Source organism: Puma concolor, chromosome C2 (genome assembly GCF_028749965.1).
Source record: "Puma concolor isolate L17-30 chromosome C2, mPumCon1.1.hap2, whole genome shotgun sequence".
Taxonomy (NCBI): domain Eukaryota; kingdom Metazoa; phylum Chordata; class Mammalia; order Carnivora; family Felidae; genus Puma; species Puma concolor.
Genome location: NC_141675.1, coordinates 27401644 through 27422190, shown reverse-complemented (window position 1 = coordinate 27422190; position 20547 = coordinate 27401644). Strand labels below are relative to the sequence as shown.

Genomic DNA, 20547 nt, shown 5'->3' with positions numbered 1-20547 from the left:
TATATGTACATATTTCCAATCCAGGCTCTTCTATCCAAGAGGACTCTAGCAAAACCTCTCTCTCTCACAGACACACACCTCCACACCCCCACATACTAATTTTAAAACAAAAAGCAAGATATCCTTTCAATATCCCATTTAGATTCTCTGAATATGTTCAAATATCTCCACTGTCAGAAAGATAATTATATATGTTGCTGTGTCCTTCCTTAATAGCTTCAGATGAGGAGTGATGGATGGATGGATGGATGGGTAGAAGAAAGGAAGGAAGGAAGGAAGGAAGGGAGGAAGGAAGGAAGGAAGGAAGGAAGAAGGAAAGAAAAAAGAAAAACTTGCCTTATAGAAATATAATCCAACCCAATGTTTCTTACTTTAGAAAGGTCATACAAAAGTACAATTGTCCCTATGAAAACAGACTTTGCATATGTAATTGTCTACCCCAATTGTAATAACACTAAAATTTGGAAAAATTCATGTGTTAAAATAGCATTCCTTTCAAGAACTTATCCCAAATAAATTATATAAATGTGAATGTTTTACACATTTGTATCAGCTTTGGTATTGCTTTCTTTGTGAGTGAATAGAATTATGTCCTTTGTGAGTTATCTTGCCATGACAGGAGCACACTCCCTGGGTGACATTTATTGTTAGTCTGACAATTACCTCCTAATGCTCTCTCCTCAAGTGGTAACTGAAACTTGCTTATTTGTTTCCTGCATTGATACTAAGTATGTGCACGATTTCTGGTGACTATATGTGTATACACACACACACACACACACACACACACACACACATATATATGATTTCTGGTGACTATATATATATATATATACACACACATATATATATATGTGTGTATATATATATATATATATATATACACACATATATATATATGTGTGTGTATATATATATATATATGTGTGTGTGTGTGTGTGTATATATATATATTTAGACTATTAAAAAAGAGAAAAAGAATAGGGCCTTCAATAGAAGGCCTCAAAGTGAAATGTCAAAAGGATCAAGCTCCCCCTCGCTCTCTGAGTAGAACCATAAGAAGGAAAACTGAACCAGTTCCTAACATTAAGCAAGGAACCTGTTTAGTTGACAAGAAGATAGAACACCAAAAAATTAATCAGAGAGCTGGGCCTCATGCTCATCAAGTTGCTACCCCTACAATTTTCATTTTGTACGTTTATCTCTAAGAAACATTATTTGCTTTGTATGTACTTTGTTCTTTAATAAATACTCTGTAGATTATTTTCTTAGGATTTAAATTAGGTAATCAAGTCCCTCACAGATTAAGATAAAAAATTATGCTTTTATATCACAACCAAAGAAATATATTTTTTGTGAAGCAGATGGATTTTGAAATATGAATATGGAAAGCATTTATGACTTTCTTTCTCTAAGCCATCTTCCAAGTAAAAATCAAATGTTTTTGATAAAATGTCTTACCTCAGTTTAAGTTCTTATTACACTATCTGCAGGCTCGTTGTTTTCTCAACTTTGTCTTTGAGAAATATTTAATGATGACTTTTATTGCTAAGAAAAACTTTAGTGAAGAATAATGACTTTTACTTAAACCAATATTAATGTTGCCTCAAGTCTACATTGCTCACAGAAAATGCTCTTTCAGTAATATCACCCCTTGAAAGTTGCAAATAAAGCCTTGATGTTAACTTCTGAAGTTTTGAAAATCTGTAACCCAAAATGCACCATTTGCTGGGTTACTGGCCTCTCCTCCCTCCCCCAGCCCAATTAGCCAACATCAGATTGACTTTGAAATGCCAAGACCTTGAAGGAATGAAGAACAACTCAAATACAGTGTCTAAACTCCATCTTTGATTCCATTAAAAAGTTTTAAATCCTAAAAGCATTTAATTACAAAAAATTAATCCCTGTTTTTTTAAGTCTTCAACAGAAGCACTTACAACCAGTTTAAAAAGCCAAAGTAGAACATTCTCAGAAGTCTGAATACAACAAAACTGCAATGCCCAGAGCATATACAAAGCATGAAATAACCTCTGGATTCTAGGGTTGGGAGGAGCTTGAAAAACTGTTCTGCCCTACTTCATTTTAAAATTAAAAAGTTGCTCCTTATTAAGTCATTTGGTTGACATCTTCAATGCTGCTCTCTAACACTCCACATCACCTTTCAATAAGCTTCTAATACATCCTTCCAGTGGACTTCAAATTTTAGCAGGCATCAGAATCATCCATGTTTCTTGTTTAAAATGCAGGGGCGCCTGGGTGGCGCAGTCGGTTAAGCGTCCGACTTCAGCCAGGTCACGATCTCGCGGTCCGTGAGTTCGAGCCCCGCGTCGGGCTCTGGGCTGATGGCTCAGAGCCTGGAGCCTGTTTCTGATTCTGTGTCTCCCTCTCTCTCTGCCCCTCCCCCGTTCATGCTCTGTCTCTCTCTGTCCCAAAAATAAATAAACGTTGGAAAAAAAAAATTAAAAAAAAAAATAATAAAATGCATATTCCTGGACCCCATCAACAGACACTCTGATTTAGTAAGTCTGGAGGTGACAAAAGAATCTCTATTTTTAAACAAGCATCCTAAGTGACTCTGGGACAGGTAGTCCATGGACCACATTTTAACAAATGTTGCTAGATAATAACACAAATGGGCCATACACTTAATATTTCACCCATCAGTGGCAACATTTGGTCCAACAGTTTGAAAAATTCCAAAGGAAAAAGATGTACTTCGGACAGGACTGAATAAGAATCTTTTTATAATGACATATTTTTTCAAAAACACCAATAAATGGAGGTGGAGGGGGTGTGAAGATCATCGGTCGTTATGTTGTAGAACCCGAAGACATTCCCTTGGCATTTTGGAAGTGCACTGCAATGGAGTGCAAAAAAGTGGAGGAAATGGTAGGCCACACCATGCTCTTAAAAGCAAAATAAGAAAACTCGGTTTCTAAATAGGTACTAAATAATGCCATGTAGTATCATGATGTTCAAGTTTGATAATACAAATGAGAATTCCTGGGTTTAGCTGCTAATTTCTTTTTCCAAATTCTTTTAGAGTAAGTGTTCTTCCTGGTGATAGAAATATACATGAATAAAAATAAAATAGAACTTATTTTTATCTCAAGTGACATGAAATGCTTTCTTCTATAAATCACTGGGTTGCTTTTAAAATAAACTATTTGAAGTGGATTATTCTATTTTTGAATACTTATATTTATATTTATATAAAGTCATATGTCAGTTAAAGCCACCCCCAACGCTGTAAATTCTAATGGATTTATGAATTGCTTTGTATTAGTGTATTAAGACACATCTTTTAAATAAAACTAATTTTGCTTTTCAATTTTTACATTAACAATTTTAAGTAAAAATTTGTGGCCTTCCTTTTTTTTTTTTTAATTTGTATTTTAAGTAGGCTCCACACCCAAATGGGGCTGGAACCCATGACCCTGAGACCAAGAGTTGCATTCTCCACTGACTGAACCAGCCAGGCACACCTCAGTGGCCTTACTTTTTAACTTTGTTGTTAAAAGGTTAAAATATATCATGGCTTAAACAAAGAAAGTAAATAGAACAAATCAGATTAATTAATTAAAAATCATGAGTAGATCCGTTCAGGTATATAAAATCAGACCCTCGGGCTGCCTGGATGGCTCAGTGGGTTAAGCGTCTGACTTGAGCTCAGGTCATGATCTCACGGTTGGTGAGCTTGAGCCCTGCGTCGGGCTCAGAGCCTGGAGTCTGCTTCAGATTCTGTCCCCCTCTCTCTGCCCCTCCCCCGCTCACACTCTATCTCTCTGTCTCTCTCTCTCTCCCATATATAAGTAAACATTAAAAAATTATTTTAAAAATCAAACACTCACATGATTTACAGTCCTCCCTAACTGCCACAGAACTGACACAGAGCAAATTCAGGAAGGCCTACCTTCTCCAGGATGGAACTGCCCAGAAAAACCAGAGAGGCCTGATAGGATATACCTTTCTAAAGATAATGTTTAGTTCTTTCAATCAGCAGCAATCCCAGGAAAGCAGGCCATTGAAGACAGCCGTGATATGTGGCTACCCGGAGCTCATACTGGGAAGGATGGTGCTATAGACTGAATGTTTGTATCTCCCCAAAATACCTATGTAGAAACCCTACCCCACCTCAGTGTGATAGTATTAGGGGGTGGGGACTTTGGGATATGATTAGATCATAAGGGTAGAGGCCTCATGAATAAAATTAGTGTCTTTATAAAAGAGACCCCAGAGAACTCCCTCACCTCTTCTTTTTTTCTTTGAGAGAGAGAGGGAACGAGAACGTGGGCACGCATGCGTGTGCGTACACACATACACACACACACAAGCCGGGGAGGAGCAGAGGGACAGGAAAAGAAAGAATCTTTTTTTTTTTTAATTTTTTTCAACGTTTATTTATTTTTGGGACAGAGAGAGACAGAGCATGAACGGGGGAGGGGCAGAGAGAGAGGGAGACACAGAATCGGAAACAGGCTCCAGGCTCTGAGCCATCAGCCCAGAGCCCGACGCAGGGCTCGAACTCACGGACCGCGAGATCGTGACCTGGCTGAAGTCGGACGCTTAACCGACTGCGCCACCCAGGCGCCCCAGGAAAAGAAAGAATCTTAAGCACGCTCCACATCCAGCCCAGAGCCTGACACGAGGCTCAATCTCACAACCAACTATGAGATCACGACCTAAGCCGAAATCAAGAGTTGGACACTTAACCGACTGAGCCAGCCAGACACCCCTCGCTCACCTCTTCTAGCATGTGAGGACACAGCAAGAAGATGACCACTTATGAACCAGGAATCCAGTCTTCACCAGACATTGAATCTGCTGGAATCGTGATTTCAGACTTCCAGCCTTCAGAACCGTGAGAAATAAATTTGTGTTGTTTATAAGCCACCGGGTCTATGGTATATTGTTATAGCAGCCTGAATGGACTAAGACAGACGGTCATGAATCAATGTCACAATAATCAATAACCTACGAGTCTCCCTCAACTGTAACAAAACAATTTGGATGTTAGTGGCCCCAGACAGAGCTTCAGGACAATAAGCAGTGGCTTTAAAAGGACAGAAAAAGATTTTTCTTTAATTGCAGACTCAACGCATACCCAGTATTATGAAGTTACAAGGACTCTCTGAGAGCTGAGAGCTAGTAAGCCTGATTGCTACATGTCATTGCCAAATTCACTACTGACACTTACTAGAAGTTCAAGATTGTTAAAACTCAGCCTACTTACTTCGTTTATTTAAATAGTTTTAAATAAATAAGAAACATAAGAGAACATTTCAAATTTTCTTTTGTACGATACAAATAAATCTTTGGCAAGTACTTGCTTGAAAGTTGCTATCAGACTCATTAGTGTTTAAGAATTTGCATGTTTCCTCCTTCTGGCATGAATCATACTAAAGGTTACAAGTCAAACTCAGAGTTAAAAATGAGCCTGCCTTCCAGAAAACAACTGGAAAGGGGAGAGGGGAGCAACAATGAAATAATGAATGATTATAAATAACAACTTCCATTACTGGCAGTCTACTAGGTGCAAGGTTCTGAGAGCCATTTTTTCAATATTCATTATTTCAAATCCCTAAAAAAAACTAACAAAAGAAGTGTTGATACACTATCTTAATAGCAGGAAGAGGATCACAGAAATGAAATAACTTCCTTAAGGAAATAGACCAAGATCTGAACACAAGTCAGTGTAATGACAAAGTCCACCCACTTTCCACTATTTCAAGCCCTAACTAGTCTCCTACTGAGAGACGTAAAATACTTAATAACATCATCATCATATTAAAATATGTATGTGTGTACAAACTGATATACTTGTGTTTTTGTGTTTATGTATAAAAACAAAGATAAAGATACCGAGTGTAAGTGAGAAAAAGCCAAGAAAAGGAAATGCACATATATATATATATATATATATATATATATATATACACACACACACACACACACACATGAATTGTGAGATGATTACCACATTCAAGTTAACTGACACATCCAATACTTCACATAGTTATCTTTTTTTTTTTTTTTTTTTTTTGGTGGCGGTGTGAGCACTTGAGATCTACTCTCTTGGCAAATTTCAGGTATACAGTACAGTATTGTAAGCTATGTCCCTGTGCCCAGAACTATATTCTAGATTCCCACATCTTGTTCATCTTATAACTGGAAGTTTTCATTTTGTATAATTTACATAGGCTTGATTAGTGTAGCTATGTAGAAATTTGTGCTTAGGGCCACAATTTGAAACATGTTTGGTTAACATTGTTGGTATGAGCAATAAAACAACCAATGTCTTCTAATTCATGTCCATGTACAGGTAGATAATTACATGCTTGGGGAGGTAGGAACCATGGACTATTTGGTTGACTCTATTAAATATTAAGGAAGGAATTAGAGCGATCCAAGTAAAAGAAAAAAAAAAAGGAGCAATTTTCCCAATACCCCTGGTCCTCGTTCTGCCCTAGATGAAATTCAATATTCTAGCCATGTGACTGCCAGAAAATCACTCCACCTCTCTGGGGTCCTGTTTCCTCATCTATAAAATAAAATTAATTAATAAGAATCTACCTCTCCTTGAAAAAGGATAAGGGCACGTTAAGAGGACACAAGAGCCAACCTGAAGGAACCCCAACAGCTAAAGTTGCAACAGTCTGAACAACAAAACAAAAATGACAGTATTGGGTTATAACCCATAGAATAAAATAAATATTCATGAGTTCATGCTGATATAAATAAATAACTGAATACATAAATGGGAAAGGGACAGTAGAACAGCTCTTCCTTATAAGAGAATCCCAATTAGTAAATATAGAAAGAGTGAGGGAAATACATAATCACCATTAGCAAAATATCACAGTATAAAGTACTCCAGGCAACCTTTACTGAAAGATGCTAAAATCTGTGGGTGAAAGTTTGAGGAAAAACAGGATATTAGCATAGTCTCAAAATATTTTTCCCAAGATACTTATCCATTACAAAAAAAGAAAATAGTAACACCGTAATGGAGAAATCCAGCAGACACAACTTCTATCAGTCAAAGTTAACATCACCAGTAATAAGCTGCACTAGCATCATGTTCCCTCTTAATATGATGTAGTGAGAAGGACATCACATCACTTGTGTGCTTCCTCAGAATATAGAACCTCAATCTAATCACAAGGAAACATCAGGCAAATCCAAACTGAGAGGCCTTCTACAAAATAAGTTACCAGTAGTCATCAAAAGTATCAAGGTCATAGAAAACAAGGCTGGAAAAGGGAACTGTCACCGACAAGAAAGGAATAGGGAGATGTAACAATTATACACAATGCAGGATCCTAGATTGGGCCCTGGAACAGACAAAGACACTAGGAATTAAACTGGTAAAATATTAATACCCTGGTTTTGATTATTATACAATGGGTATATAAGTTGTTAACATTAGGAAATGCAAACACATTATAATTAAAAGTGAAGTATTAGGTTCTTAAATCATGGCCCATGCTTTTCTACTTCTTAGCTTTTTATCACATTATTCCCTTTAACTAAAATGTCCTTGCCCCATCTCCCTTGACCAAATCCTTTCCATACTTCAAGTTCAAATATAATGCCAGCTCCTCCATGGTTTCCATAGTCCATTTCTCTCTAGTCTTAACTTGCACAGGACTTTAACCACCTCCTTCCCTCAACACTTACCATATCTAGCTTGTACTTTTGCTATTGATAGAAATGATTTGTTTATTCTACCAGACGGGTTCATTAAAGAAATATTATATTATCTCTGTTGCCCCACACTCTCTAGAATTATATCTGACACAGATTTGGGGCTCAATAATGGCTTTTGGAAAGACTCCTGACTATCATTGCCTTGGTGAATTTCAAACTGTTAAGGAACCAATAAATCTAGAATGCCAATTTATTCACATGCAGTGAGAGCTACAGCTGCCAAGACAACAGGGAGCTCATGTCAGTTTAGCCACAAGATTTTTTCCTGTTAGAAGAGGCATATGTGGAGAGCTGAATTATAATCAGAAGTTGCACACGGAGCAAGGAGAACAGGCCAGGTAATTATCGTAGCACCTAATGAGGTGGCCTGAGCATAAAACCTAACCCACCACCAGAGCCAGAATTCCCCGTTCTCCAGTCCAGGCCTCATCTTTGCTCAGTGCTCCATACACACTGACCAAGTTTTCCTTTATGGCCCCATTTTTCTGCTTCCACACTAACCATTCAACTTTTTTATGCAGCTCTCAGCCCTGGCTACACATTAGAATCACCTGGACAGCATTCAAAACTCCTGACGTCCAGATAAAAATCCAGATCAATTAAATCAAACTTTCTGGAGATGGGCCTCAGGTCTTGTGATTTTTGAAATCTCCTCATGATTCTAATGTACAGCCAAGGTTGAGCACTACTATTACACTAAGATAGTTTCTGTTTAGTTATGTTAATATCACTAAGCAGAAAATAGGCGTGCCTGGGTGGCTCAGTTGGTTAAGCGTCCGACTTTGGCTCAGGTCATGATCTCACGGTTCGTGAGTTTAAGCCCCACGTTGGGCTCTCTGTTGACAGCATGGAACGTGAAGCCTGCTTCAGATTCTGTGTCTCCCTCTCTCTCTCTGCCCCTCCCTGCTCGCTCTCTCTCTCTCTCTCTCTCAAAAATAAAATAAACGTTAAAAAAATCAATAAAAACAAAATTTAAAAAATATCACTAAGCAGAAAATAGACAAGTCCAACCTTTCCTGCTTTCAGCTGATAGCATTATGGTCTCTCTCTGCTGAAGATACATGGGCTATACTCACCTATACTCTACTGCATCTCCTAAGTTAATGCCCAGGTTTCTGGGGATGCCTTGTCCTCACCCAGGTGGGTAGGTAGTACCTCACAGCCCTCCAGTGCAGTACATTGTCAGGTGTGCCAGCAAAATAAGGTAGGACAAAATGCTTTTGACATACGTAACAGGTAGAAGGATCCAATACTTTATCTTTTACCATTAGTCTTTGACAGAAATGAGGTGGGAGGCAGCTGCAAGCAAGTAATAAAGAATTCGTCAGAAAAAAAAAATTTCTGATTGCTAATTGCTTTGTGGCTCACTACGTGGGTCCCTGATATGATACAAAAATTAATCAGAAAAAGATCAATCCCACACATCTAAAGTCTGAGATGGTTCATACCATGCATAATGTACTGAGTGCCAGGAGACATATAATGCTATATGGTGGGGGTGGGGAGGGATTTCCACCAGGAGATTATTGAAGTCTTTGTAGAGGAGGTACCATTTCTGCTGGGCCTAAGAGGATGAGTAGGATTCGAAGATGTGGGGCTATGAGAAAGGACACTCTGAAAGGAATGGCCCAAGCACAGATGAAGAGGTGTGAAACTGTGCAGGACACACAGGAAATGGCAAGTAGTCCCATTTAACACTGGGTGGTGGGGGTAGGGGCAGGGGAGAAGAGAAGACGTCAGTATTTGAAATACTCTTCCATTTTGGCAGTTTTGGAACTATTCCCCATCAAAGATTTGGTTAGATCTTGACAAGAAGTTGTGAGAGTTCAGTTGTTTGCTGTTGACACTCTTATCTGATGTTATGTGCCCAAAGGGTTGAGTGGTAGATCCAGCAGTCTCACAAATGCATTTATGTATTTCGATCTTGCAAGGTCCCAAATTAAATTACAAAAGAGCAAACTTGGAGAGAAAAAAGACCAACTATTTCAATGGTGATAGCATTTTTCTATGAAGTACAAGTTTGGCCATCTGCTATTTCCAGCATGATTTTACCTCAATAAAGAGAGGATAATGCCAGAGTTGTGCGAGTTAAGAGCATATGTGGGTCTGATAATGAGAAATATCTCTGTTAACAACAAGAACCAGCGATCCGCAAACGTCATTCCTTAGAAGTCAGATAAGTGACAGTCTGACAGCTCAGCAGCCTGGAGCCCAGGAAGACCCTTCAGTAGTTCCCCTGCCTGCCTGTGGCTGTCACCATGGCAACGCCCCTCCCAGGAGAGTAGCTCAACCCTTGGAAACCACCAGCATTTAAAAATTAACGCAGATGATCCTGGATTGGATCCTGCGAGAGAAAAAAACATACAGAAATATCCTTTCCAAGGACGTAATTGGGACAAATGGGCTAAATTTGAAGATGGATTGCAGATGGGCCTCACCTGGTGGGCTTGTCAAAACACAGATTGCCAGACCGCACCTCCAGAATTTCTGATTCAGTACGGCTGGGGTGGAGTGCCCAAGTAATAATGATGCTGCTGGCCTGGGATCACATTTTGACATCCAATGGATTACGTACTAACATCGTATCAATGTTAATTTTCTAATTTTGATCATTGTATCAGGGCTATAAAAGACACTGTCCTTGGCCTTAGAAAATATAGTAGTATTTAGAACAAAGAGGCATTGTGTCTGCAACTCCCTCTCAAATGGTTCAGGAAAGATAGATGGATAGATGATAGATAGATAGATAGATAGATAGATAGACAGACAGACAGATAGATGAATAAATAGAATGATAAAGCAATTGGCAAATCTGGACAAACAGTATATGGGAGTTCATGTGTTATTCTTATAACTTTTCTGGTAGCTTAAAGTTACATTAAAGTTAAAAAATTTTAAAAATAAGGCAGGGAAAGAAAGTTATAGCTTATCACCTAGACATGTCCAATATGGTAGCCAGTAGCCATATTTTGTTATTTAATTTAAATATATTAAAATTAAATAAAATTTAACATCTGGTTCCTCAATCACACTAGCCACACTTGGTCAAGGGGTGAAAAGTCATGTGTGACTCCTGACTATTGCATTGGACAGCACAAATATGGAACATTTCCATTATCACAGAAAGCTCTATTGCACAGGAATGACTACAGTGAAAAATATTGTTAAGACCAGGAAAGAATCTTTGGAAAATCCAGTGTGCTCAAAGCAGCAGTAGAGCTACCTCTATGGTCATAAGCAGTTGATTAACTGAAGGGCTAAAGGAAGAAAAATGATTAAACTGTAGCAGACAGATCATATTGTAGCTATATATGGAAATACCTGCAGTTTTGCATGGATTCATGACATACATGCCTGAGTAGCTGGTCGTTATCACTGCTCTGCACAACTCATCATTTTACTTTTCTTAATAGTTCACTGATGAAGGAGAAGCGGACATCCAAACTCCCTGTTTCTCTCCCCGCCCCTTCTTTTCCCTTACTTTCCTACAAGCAGAAGAGTGCATGAGGAAACACCTGGCAAAGCTGAGCCGAAGAGGCTGACCTGCAGGGAAATAGCTGACACTTGGAATATCTCAAACTTGCAGATATTTAAATAGGGCTTTTGACTTATATTGGTTAATATACACCAGCTGATATGTAAAGCAGAAAAGGTTGACTTTTGTTGCTATCCCTACTCCTTCCAAGCTTCAACTCCTCTTGCCTTTTCTTTTCTGCTTCTCAAACACATGGCACCCTCTGGCTGTCCAAAGTTTCTGACCCAAACAGACCTGTCTTCCATTCTAAGGAGCATCTTCTTTCTCCCCAGCATCTTTTCATTCAGGCCCCAGCAACACCCAGGTGATGAACTGGCTAAATTCACTCTAAAGTATAAATAGCACCAAATTCTCCCAAAGTGCATTTGCCTAAGACTAGCTCCCAGAATGTTCTGGAAGATATTTTGAGCAAGGTCATCTTTACGTACTCTCTGCCTGATCCCACCCTTATAACTCCCCTCTACCTAGCCTCTCAGGAACAAACATACAGATTCATATTATAGATACACCTTGGCACTTTCCCCCTCTGGTACCTTTCCAGCAGCTTCATATTTGGTTGGGGCTCAGTAAAATGCACAGCTATTACTTGCAGAGAACATGGAGTGGCAGGGAAAATTGAAAATATCTGAAGCCATTAATCACAAATTTATAAGTATGAAGAAGTATTTCCATGAGGAAAATGGGCCATATTTCCATTTCCAAATTTCCATCGAGGAAAATGAGGAATAAGCCTAGAACCCAAAACTCAAGAGATGGACCTCTGCTCCATGCAGGACTCCATTATAGCATTTAAATGGTCTGTCCAATGGACCCACTGTAGAAGGTTTGGGTGACATTCTCCCTAAAATACATCCCCAAGAAGCATTCTTCTGCAGCAAATACTCCTTCATTGGAATTGAGTTTGTCAATTACCTAAAGATTATAATTCTCAGTTGCAAGACGTGATATCCCGGGTCTTTATAGTCCAGCTTGAGGGGTTCTTTTCTTTTCAGTTTTTATTTAAAATTCCACTTAGTTAACATCACAGTGTAATATTAGTTACAGGTATACAATATAGTGATTCAACGCTTCCATACAACACCAGGTGCTCATCACAACATCCTTAATCCCCATCACCTATTTAACCCAACCCCCCACCCACCGGCTAGTGATTTGATAATTGAACTTATGAGATGTCCCTTTATAGAGTGCCATTTACCATGAAACAGATTTTTATTGAGAATTCCAAAAGAGGAGAGTCTCACCTCACAGTACTCAGTGATAATGCAGAAATTATCTTGCTCCACAAAGCTTGCATGGAACTTGACAATGGCTGGGTGGTCCAGCTTGGAAAGGAGCTGGGCCTCCAAATTGGCCTGCACAGTCTCATTTGGATTGAGTTCTCCCACAGAGATTTCCTTCAGTACTTTTCTGCAGCCAAAAACAAAAACAAAAAAACAAACAATATTTAAGTACATTTAGATTTAAAAAAAAAATAATTTATATGAACAAATGGTTCAGGGCCACCTAGTTAATGCCCAGGCTACGACCCAATCATGGGTCTGGTATTGGCTGTTATGACACTGAGTCTCCTAGTGGTCCCGGGGCCTGCTTGCCTAGCCCAGTCACTGACACACCTGTGGCACTACAGTTTTGATCAAACTGGGCAGAGACTGAGCTAATCTTAAGCAACATTGCTGAGGTGGCTCTTCCTTGGTCTCTATATGTCTCAGTTTCTCTTTGTCTTTCACATGGTGTCTCTGCTTCCATCTGTCTCTGTGTATGTTTTATCTCTCACCTTATCTGTTTTCCTCAGCTTTTCTATTTCTCTCTATTCCTATCTTGGTATCTATCTCTGTCTCTCTTTGTCTCTCTCTCTCTCACTTATATATATCTGTCACTCTGTCTCTCTGTGTCTTTCTTTGACCTTGTCTTTCTCTGCCTCTTACACACACACACACACACACAAACACACATGCTTCTATCTCAGCTCTAAAATTTTCCAAATCTATCAACTTAATATCAATAGGGCCATTATCTATATTCTTTCTTTTTCAAACTATTCTTGGCATAGCATACTTTATTGCTATTAGTGTTTAAGAGAAAAAAAAAATCTAAAAACATTGATAGAGGTATTTAGGGTCTCAAGCATGTATAAATGGAACAAGAGCTCATTAAATCTCCAAATTATTAATTTTAAACTGTGATAATTCAATGAGGAGTGGACCAAAACACTATCTCTTCCCATCTAAGAAAAAAATAGTCTGATGAACAAACCAATTATGGTACCGAGTATAAACCAGATTGCCAGGGAAAAGCACTTTAGAGCACCAATTACATGTGAGACAGATTCTGCTGATTATAAGTAAACGTTGGCTATTCATTAAGGCAAGTTCTGCAAAACCCATGCTAGAAAACATTTTACAAAGATAGTCTTTAAGAGTTACAGCCTATGCATATTAATGAAAATGTATTTATAGTAGAAACAGTCTTAATTAAAGGCCCTTCAACCAACTCATAGATTAAGCAGAGCTCTCCAGCCCTAACAGATGCTGACAGCAGCTTTTGCCACAAGTAATGCCTGTGCCCAGTAGGTGCCCAGGAGGTGCTCTCTGGCACACCCGTTAACTCCTGCCCTTCCAGGTAAGATGTGTGCTTACCGAGTCATTGTGTTTACTCCCAAACTTGTTTACGCCAGTTGTGCTTACCACTGTAAATTTGTGACTTAAATATGACAAACTGATGAAGGATGAGTATGAGTGTTATCTTTGTGAGGAAAACTAAGTCAAACGCTTACCGAAAAACTTCACAGTGACAAGTTACAAAAAAGAATTGCGGTTAAATAAGTAATTGACAAGATAGCGCTAAAAAGTTGGTTTAAAAATGTAAAAATCAAGTATTCTGAATTCATGCTGCTAAATTTTCATTCCGTTTTAAAGAAGGTAAACCTGGAAAACGTAACATCCTATGGATGTAGTTTATGCAAAAAAAAAAAAAAGATGAAGGGACCTCTAATCAGAAAACATTAGATATTGGCTGTGCATCAAAAAATTGGAGAAAATGTGCAATAATATGTTTTACATTGATGTAAATATTTTCATTATGTCATTGCATTTAAAAATTGTTTCCTCTGTTTACCCAAGTACCAGCCCCAATCACAATGGATAGGAGAGCTCCTATCATCCTTAAAAATGTGATTATACTATACATTTTTTCATTGATTCAAATAAGACTCCCCCCTAGTTGTTCCACTGTGGAAGACATTTCCTCAGGCAATACCAGAGACAGAGCCTGTTTCTTCGCTCAGATGCAGGGCCTAGAAGCTTTAATACTGCAGTCAGCACTGTCTTGTGCAGTTTTTGCCTCTCCTATTCCTCAGTGGCAAACATTTCATAAAAATTCTAGGTTAGACAATCTGTCCTAAAAGCTGAGACACTATGTAGGAAAACTTAGAAAGTGTCCTTATCTTACTGATCCGTATCGCATGTTGGGTGACATTTGGCTTTTTTTCTTGACCAATAAAAGCTTGTTGTTAAGTTTCCATTCTCCAAAATCTGATTCATCAGGAGAATCTTCTATTTCAAGATGGCCATTATTGGGAAATCAGTTTTCCTAAAACTTGAATCATTCATAACATTTTATTCATTTTAAATGTTTCTCATGGTCTTCCCATTGTGAACCCCTAAAAGACAACCCCAGCAGGCACTGGCTGCATTAGATAGGAGGGCCCTAAACAGGGGGCCTCACAGGCTCTGCTTTGCCATTTACAGGTGTCTTTAACTAGGACTGCAATTTAGAAAGTTGGAACATTTGGTTCCCTTCCCCTAATGGAGCTTTCCCTTTGGTGTTGTTAGGTAATGAACACCTTCTCAGGCCCCTACTTGATAATGAAGTGATTCTAGAGAAATGCTTGCATGGGACCATTTTCTATAAGAAGACCAGTTCCATCAAGAATTTGGTTAAAACTGACCTCATGTTATTAAGAGTGGCATCCAGACTGTTAGTGAAAGGAGCTTGAAATGACATCCGTAGTTATGTTTTTCTGTAACTTCTGAAGATTACCACGCAGCTAGCAAAGCTCAATGACATCTTCATAGTGCCTTTCCAGTAATTTACTGTGCCCAGCTAATATGCAGTTGTAAAAGTCACAGTGGTTAAGCATGACAACATAAAGCCTTACACAAACTTGCAATATTCTCTTGCTGTGAAGGAACAAATGCTATAAAAAGCTTAAATATACTTATTTTTCCTCATAAACACCAACTATTGTGCAACAGAGCTTGAGATTTTACATATAGTTAACCTGAGTCCTGTCTGGCAGCCTGATGATAAAGCATAAAATCTCATTTGCCCACAGCTTAGCAGACGAAGGTAGGGCTATTAAGACAGGTGGTATCTAATACAATCATCTCTAGCTGACGCAGAGACATTCTACCTTCCTTACCTAAAATCATGTCACTGAACCAACAGAGGAAACTCTCATTACCTATCACAAAATATGAGATCAATATCAGTCGAAGGCAGCATGGAAACATACCAAAACAAGGACAGCTTGTCACCTGCTTGGTGACTCTCAGCCTGTCACCCACTCCTAAATAACATGACAGATATTTATTTTATCAGAACTTCAACTGTTTGGGAGAAACTTTATGACAGCAGCAAAACGCAACACAACACAACAAAAATACCTACACACACAAGCATCCCTGCAGACCCACTTAACTTACAAACTTTCTGTTCTTTTTCCCAAGTGGCATGCTTCTTTCTTTCTAGAATCAGTAACAAACTGACAAACTTTGGAGGGTGACTTTGGAAATCTGGGATAACTATAGCTAATTTCATTCCCTTAAAATTCACCCACTCATCATATAAATGGGGCAGATTTTATTTTTGAGATGTTAACCAAGGGTTGTTCCCCCCCCCCCCACAATATCCTCTTATTCTTTCACATGTTCCCCATCGAATCAGCAGCATATGCTGCCTCAGGAAAAAGAGGACATCTCACAAACCAGAGGATAACTCAAATCCCTGGCTTTTGATTTTCCACAGGAGAGACCAAGGCTAGAGAAAAGATCTGAAGGAATATGTGGCCAGTGAGTGAGTGTCCTCTCCACCTCCAGGTGAGAAAGAGAGCCTCTGGACCAGATGAAGGGAAGGCAAGAAAGTTAGGTGTAGCTGAGCCCTTGAAAACAGTTCATGTGCCCTAGGCCGGGTCCAGAGAGGAGAGTAGGAACAGGACTCCAAGATGGGTAGCAGAACATGAGAACAGAAGAACTGTGCTCTCTTTCCAAAGCAGGGCATAGAAAAAATAGCAGCACCCTCTCATTTTCTGGTGTCCAGCTAGGGGTAGGAGTGGAAAAAAAAAAGGTCCTCAAGGGGCAAGGAAGCTGATGAGCCCAAGAGAGTTCTAGAATCCCCTATGTCCCAGTGAGGCATGAGAAGCAGTGGGATAAGGTCCCATGTAGCCACAACCATCTTGGTGAGGGCTAGTCAGCTAGTGGGTGTGGAAAGCTTTGCAGTTAGTCTGGAAAAAACTAGCTATGTCCCTTCCCTGTGATTTAAGCATTAACAGTCATGCATTGCATGCATGTTGTAAGCACCTACAACATGTCTACAGTGTAGCAGGCACTGGAGATTCATAGGCCCTGCCCTTGTATCTACCGGGAAAGACAAATATTAAACAAAAAGATAAATGTATGTGAATGTGCAAAAATACATATATTTTCAAAAACTTCATATCGAGATGAGCGCTGTGAAGTTGGAGTAAATAACATCTGAGGCTCTCCTCATTTAAGATGTTATGATGCTTTGGGGCGCCTGGGTGGCTCAGTCGGTTGGGAGCCTGACTCTTGATTTTGGCTCAGGTCATGATCTCACGGTTCGTGGGATGGAACCCCATACCGGGCTCTGTGCTGACAGCAAAAATAAATAAATAAACGTTAAAAAATATTTCTGCGTATTTCCTTCCCATCTTTTTGCTACAGTTTTTTTTTAAACAGTAGAGGGCAAACCTTTTGCACAATTTGCCTACTGTTATTTTCACGTGACATTATTACAGCAGAAACCTGTCATTTGAGGCTGCCCAGCATCTTTAGACAGCCTCCCTACATTGCACTAGATCCCTGGACTGTGGGTCCTGCCTTCCCCAGATAGATAAAAACAAACAAAAACCGACGAACAAAAAAACTCCACATCTCCCATCTCGCTTGAGCTGGGGCACCCAAGGTGTGACCTAGGTTCTACCAATCAGCTGCACTCACCTGAGACTTTGCTTTGGGTGTGAGCTGAGTGAAGAAACAGGGTGGGCACAGGGCCACCCTTTCATTAACATAGGTGGCATAAGAAATGGCGTGGCCCTGGTGGAAGTGGCAGCAAGCCACTTCAGTGGCATGGTTCTGGCTGATGTTCCTGGAAATTTAGCCTTTAACCTGCTCCCCAGCCCTCCTGCTGCTGATGTGAGCTATCTGTGTTCTGGAACAAATCCCATTCTGCTCAAACCACATAAGGAGGCTGCACTTATCTGTACTGGGAGCCCTGACCAATGCAATAGGCATGTTCAGGTATTACCACAAATCACTGTAAACACTTTGGGGTAATGAAAATGGAATCTCCAAAACTCTAGCTCTCTTAGGCTAATTTTTATTTATTAATTCAAGTCTTAAAATGTAGCATCCTCTAAGGGATTTAAGGCCACAGTGTTGCTTACTTTTCTATGGGTAGAAATATCATGAGAGTACAAAACACCCTTTTTAAAGTTATTTCATACTTTTTAATATAATATATACATTTAAAATGTAAAGAGACATAAGAGAATATAATGGCAGAGAGTGATATTGGTTCGATACAGTGGTACATTGATTAAAAAATGGAAATACCAAGTACTGAAGTTACTAAAGGAGTACCTGGAAGAAAAACTTACAGAATTTCGTGGAGAGTATACTACAGATGGAATTTTACTTTATTTGTTGTTTATTCTTCTCTCAGCAACTAAAAAAAAAACCATATTTTAATGTCTGTGTCCAGAGAAAAGGACAAAATAATTTTATAGGTCACCATCATATGCCATAATCTATGAGCTGCTTTTGTTTCTAACCAGTAAATTCCTGATCCCAGCTCTTTGGGGGCTAGAATTCTCTGACTCACCTGGTCTTTTCCTCTCCACTCCTGATCACCAGCATGTAGCAGAGTTTTGGGGGCTCAAATAGCATCATGATACAGTGCAGGTGCCCATTGCAGACATCTATACTGAGAAGGAGAGCCCAATTTCAGACTCCATACAAGGCCCCAAGCAGCCACTCCCAAATACCTTAAGATAGGAAATTCTGTACTTCTGTTACATGACCAGCTACTTACTTATTGTCTTCTGTATGTCAAACACTATGCCATGTGCTGGGGATACAAAGATCAGAAAGAGAAACCTCTTGACCTTCAAGAGAGCTCAGTCCACGGGAGAGGCCAAGAATTATAAAAATAGTTGAACAACATCATGATAAATGCTATAATAGAGTTGGGTGTAGGGTGGGGATCCTTAGTTGTTCTTTGAGGAGAAAAGAAAAGGCAAAACCTATAGATTAGCATCCCAGGATATTCACTTTTGCACACGCAAACTACTTTGTACTATGTGGAATTACCTTATCTCTAGCTGGATTCCAAGGAGCAAAAGAAATGAATTTATCATTCTTTACTATTTGCCCTGTAAAAATCGATACCCAGTAGAGGAATGTCTGTATTTGAATTATTTGAATAGTTTATGAAAGTTAATAAGCCTGTGAGTTTTTTATAAAGAAAACTACTTACAAAAACTACAAAAACTAGGCAAGAATTTCTATATCTATATGCCATTCTTTAGATACACACACCCACACAAACACACAACCAGAGTATACATTATGCAATGTGGAATGAAGTACTTTTTAAAAGACCTGTAAAACTAGCAGGCTCACAAACCACTCTTTTCTTCCTTCCTCCTCACCCATCTATGTATCCTCAGTTTTTATCCAAATATGTTTTATATAACAAGATTTTAAAAATAAATGTGAGGAACCATTAAACCATGCTCTGCTCTAGAGGATTCTCTTAGTTTGGGGTCCCCAAGAAGCAAACCTTGAGACACAGGTTTGTGTGCAAGTAGTCATTTAAGCAGTGAGAGGGAGTGGGGAGAGAAGCTGCTCAGGGGCATTACCAAGCTAGTCACCGCTGTAGCAACTGGAGCTTAGTTCTGTGAAGGAACGCTTGGAAGCCAGTGTAGGCACCTCTGAGTCCCCTGACTGAGGTGCAGGGACCAACTCCCTTCATTCTCTGGTGAAGGCTGCTCCCTGGGAGTATTAACTCCCCCACTCTCCCACCATGCCAGAGCACGGGGCCCTACTGGCCAGAGAGAGGCCTGTGCTAGCAGTTGAAGGTGGACCCATGCACAGGAAACACTATTTTCCCAGGTGATATACGGGCACCAACACTGTCTTCCACAGGGATAAAAATGAAGTTCCTGCAAAATGGAAAATCTGGTCGATTTTATCTATATCCTGAAAATGGCTAAGATATAGTGATTCCTAGAAAAAGTAAAGTGTCTTTATAGTGAATAATGAAACCGAAAATCACTTATAACCTATAGGTGAATTCCATACCCTAGACTTTTCAAAACCGATTTAGTTTACAAACACATGAGCAGTGTATAGGAGTATTGCACACAGATAACAAGCAAAGAATAAATAATTAACAATAACTAATACTACAGATAATAAACAAAGAACAAATAAATAAGAGTAGAATTATTTCAGACATTTTAGTTTGGCAAATAAGCTATCCTGGCTCCTGTCTAGATTATATTATCATTTGTGGTGACAACTTCTATCCAGTGTTTCAAGGCTGGTACCATAACATTATGCAAGTTGCCATTTATTTTTAAGGAACTGAAGAGAGTAAACAGAGATTTCAGGAGTCGGAGGTTTGGAGACAAATATGGCCCAAATAAAAAATTTCTAATAACTATGTGAATTCAATGACTTTCCCCATCTGTATAAATTTTGAAAAGTAGAAGTGGTTTGAGCACATGTTTCAAGGCTGGAAACAGCACTGGTGCTCACTGTAAGAGCTCTGCGGAGAATCTTTGGTGTCAGTGCAGGAATAGAACTGGCAGGCACCTGGTGGCTCAGTCGGTTAAGCATCTGACCCTTGATCTTGGCTCAGGTCATGATCTCACAGTTTGTGAAATTGAGCCCTGCCTTGGGCTCTGTGCTGACAGCACAGAACTGTTTGGGGTCCTCTCTCTCTCTCTCTCTCTCTCAAAATAAATAAAGAAATAAACTTTAAAAAATAAAGAATAG

The 20547-nt window shown here is 39.3% G+C and overlaps 1 protein-coding gene across 5 annotated transcripts in view; it reads right to left on the bottom strand.

The window, feature by feature from the left end:
* NEK11 (NIMA related kinase 11) overlaps positions 1-20547 on the bottom strand; it is a 284063-nt gene that overhangs the window by 225261 nt on the left and 38255 nt on the right. For 4 of the 5 annotated variants that reach the window (XM_086674282.1, XM_086674283.1, XM_086674284.1 and 1 more), the window contains exon 3: positions 12490-12655. In XM_086674282.1, coding sequence (XP_086530408.1) covers positions 12490-12655 — 166 coding nt within the window. Of the gene's footprint in view, positions 1-12489; positions 12656-20547 lie in introns of those variants that run through there. The other variant, XM_086674286.1, reaches the window with a different exon arrangement.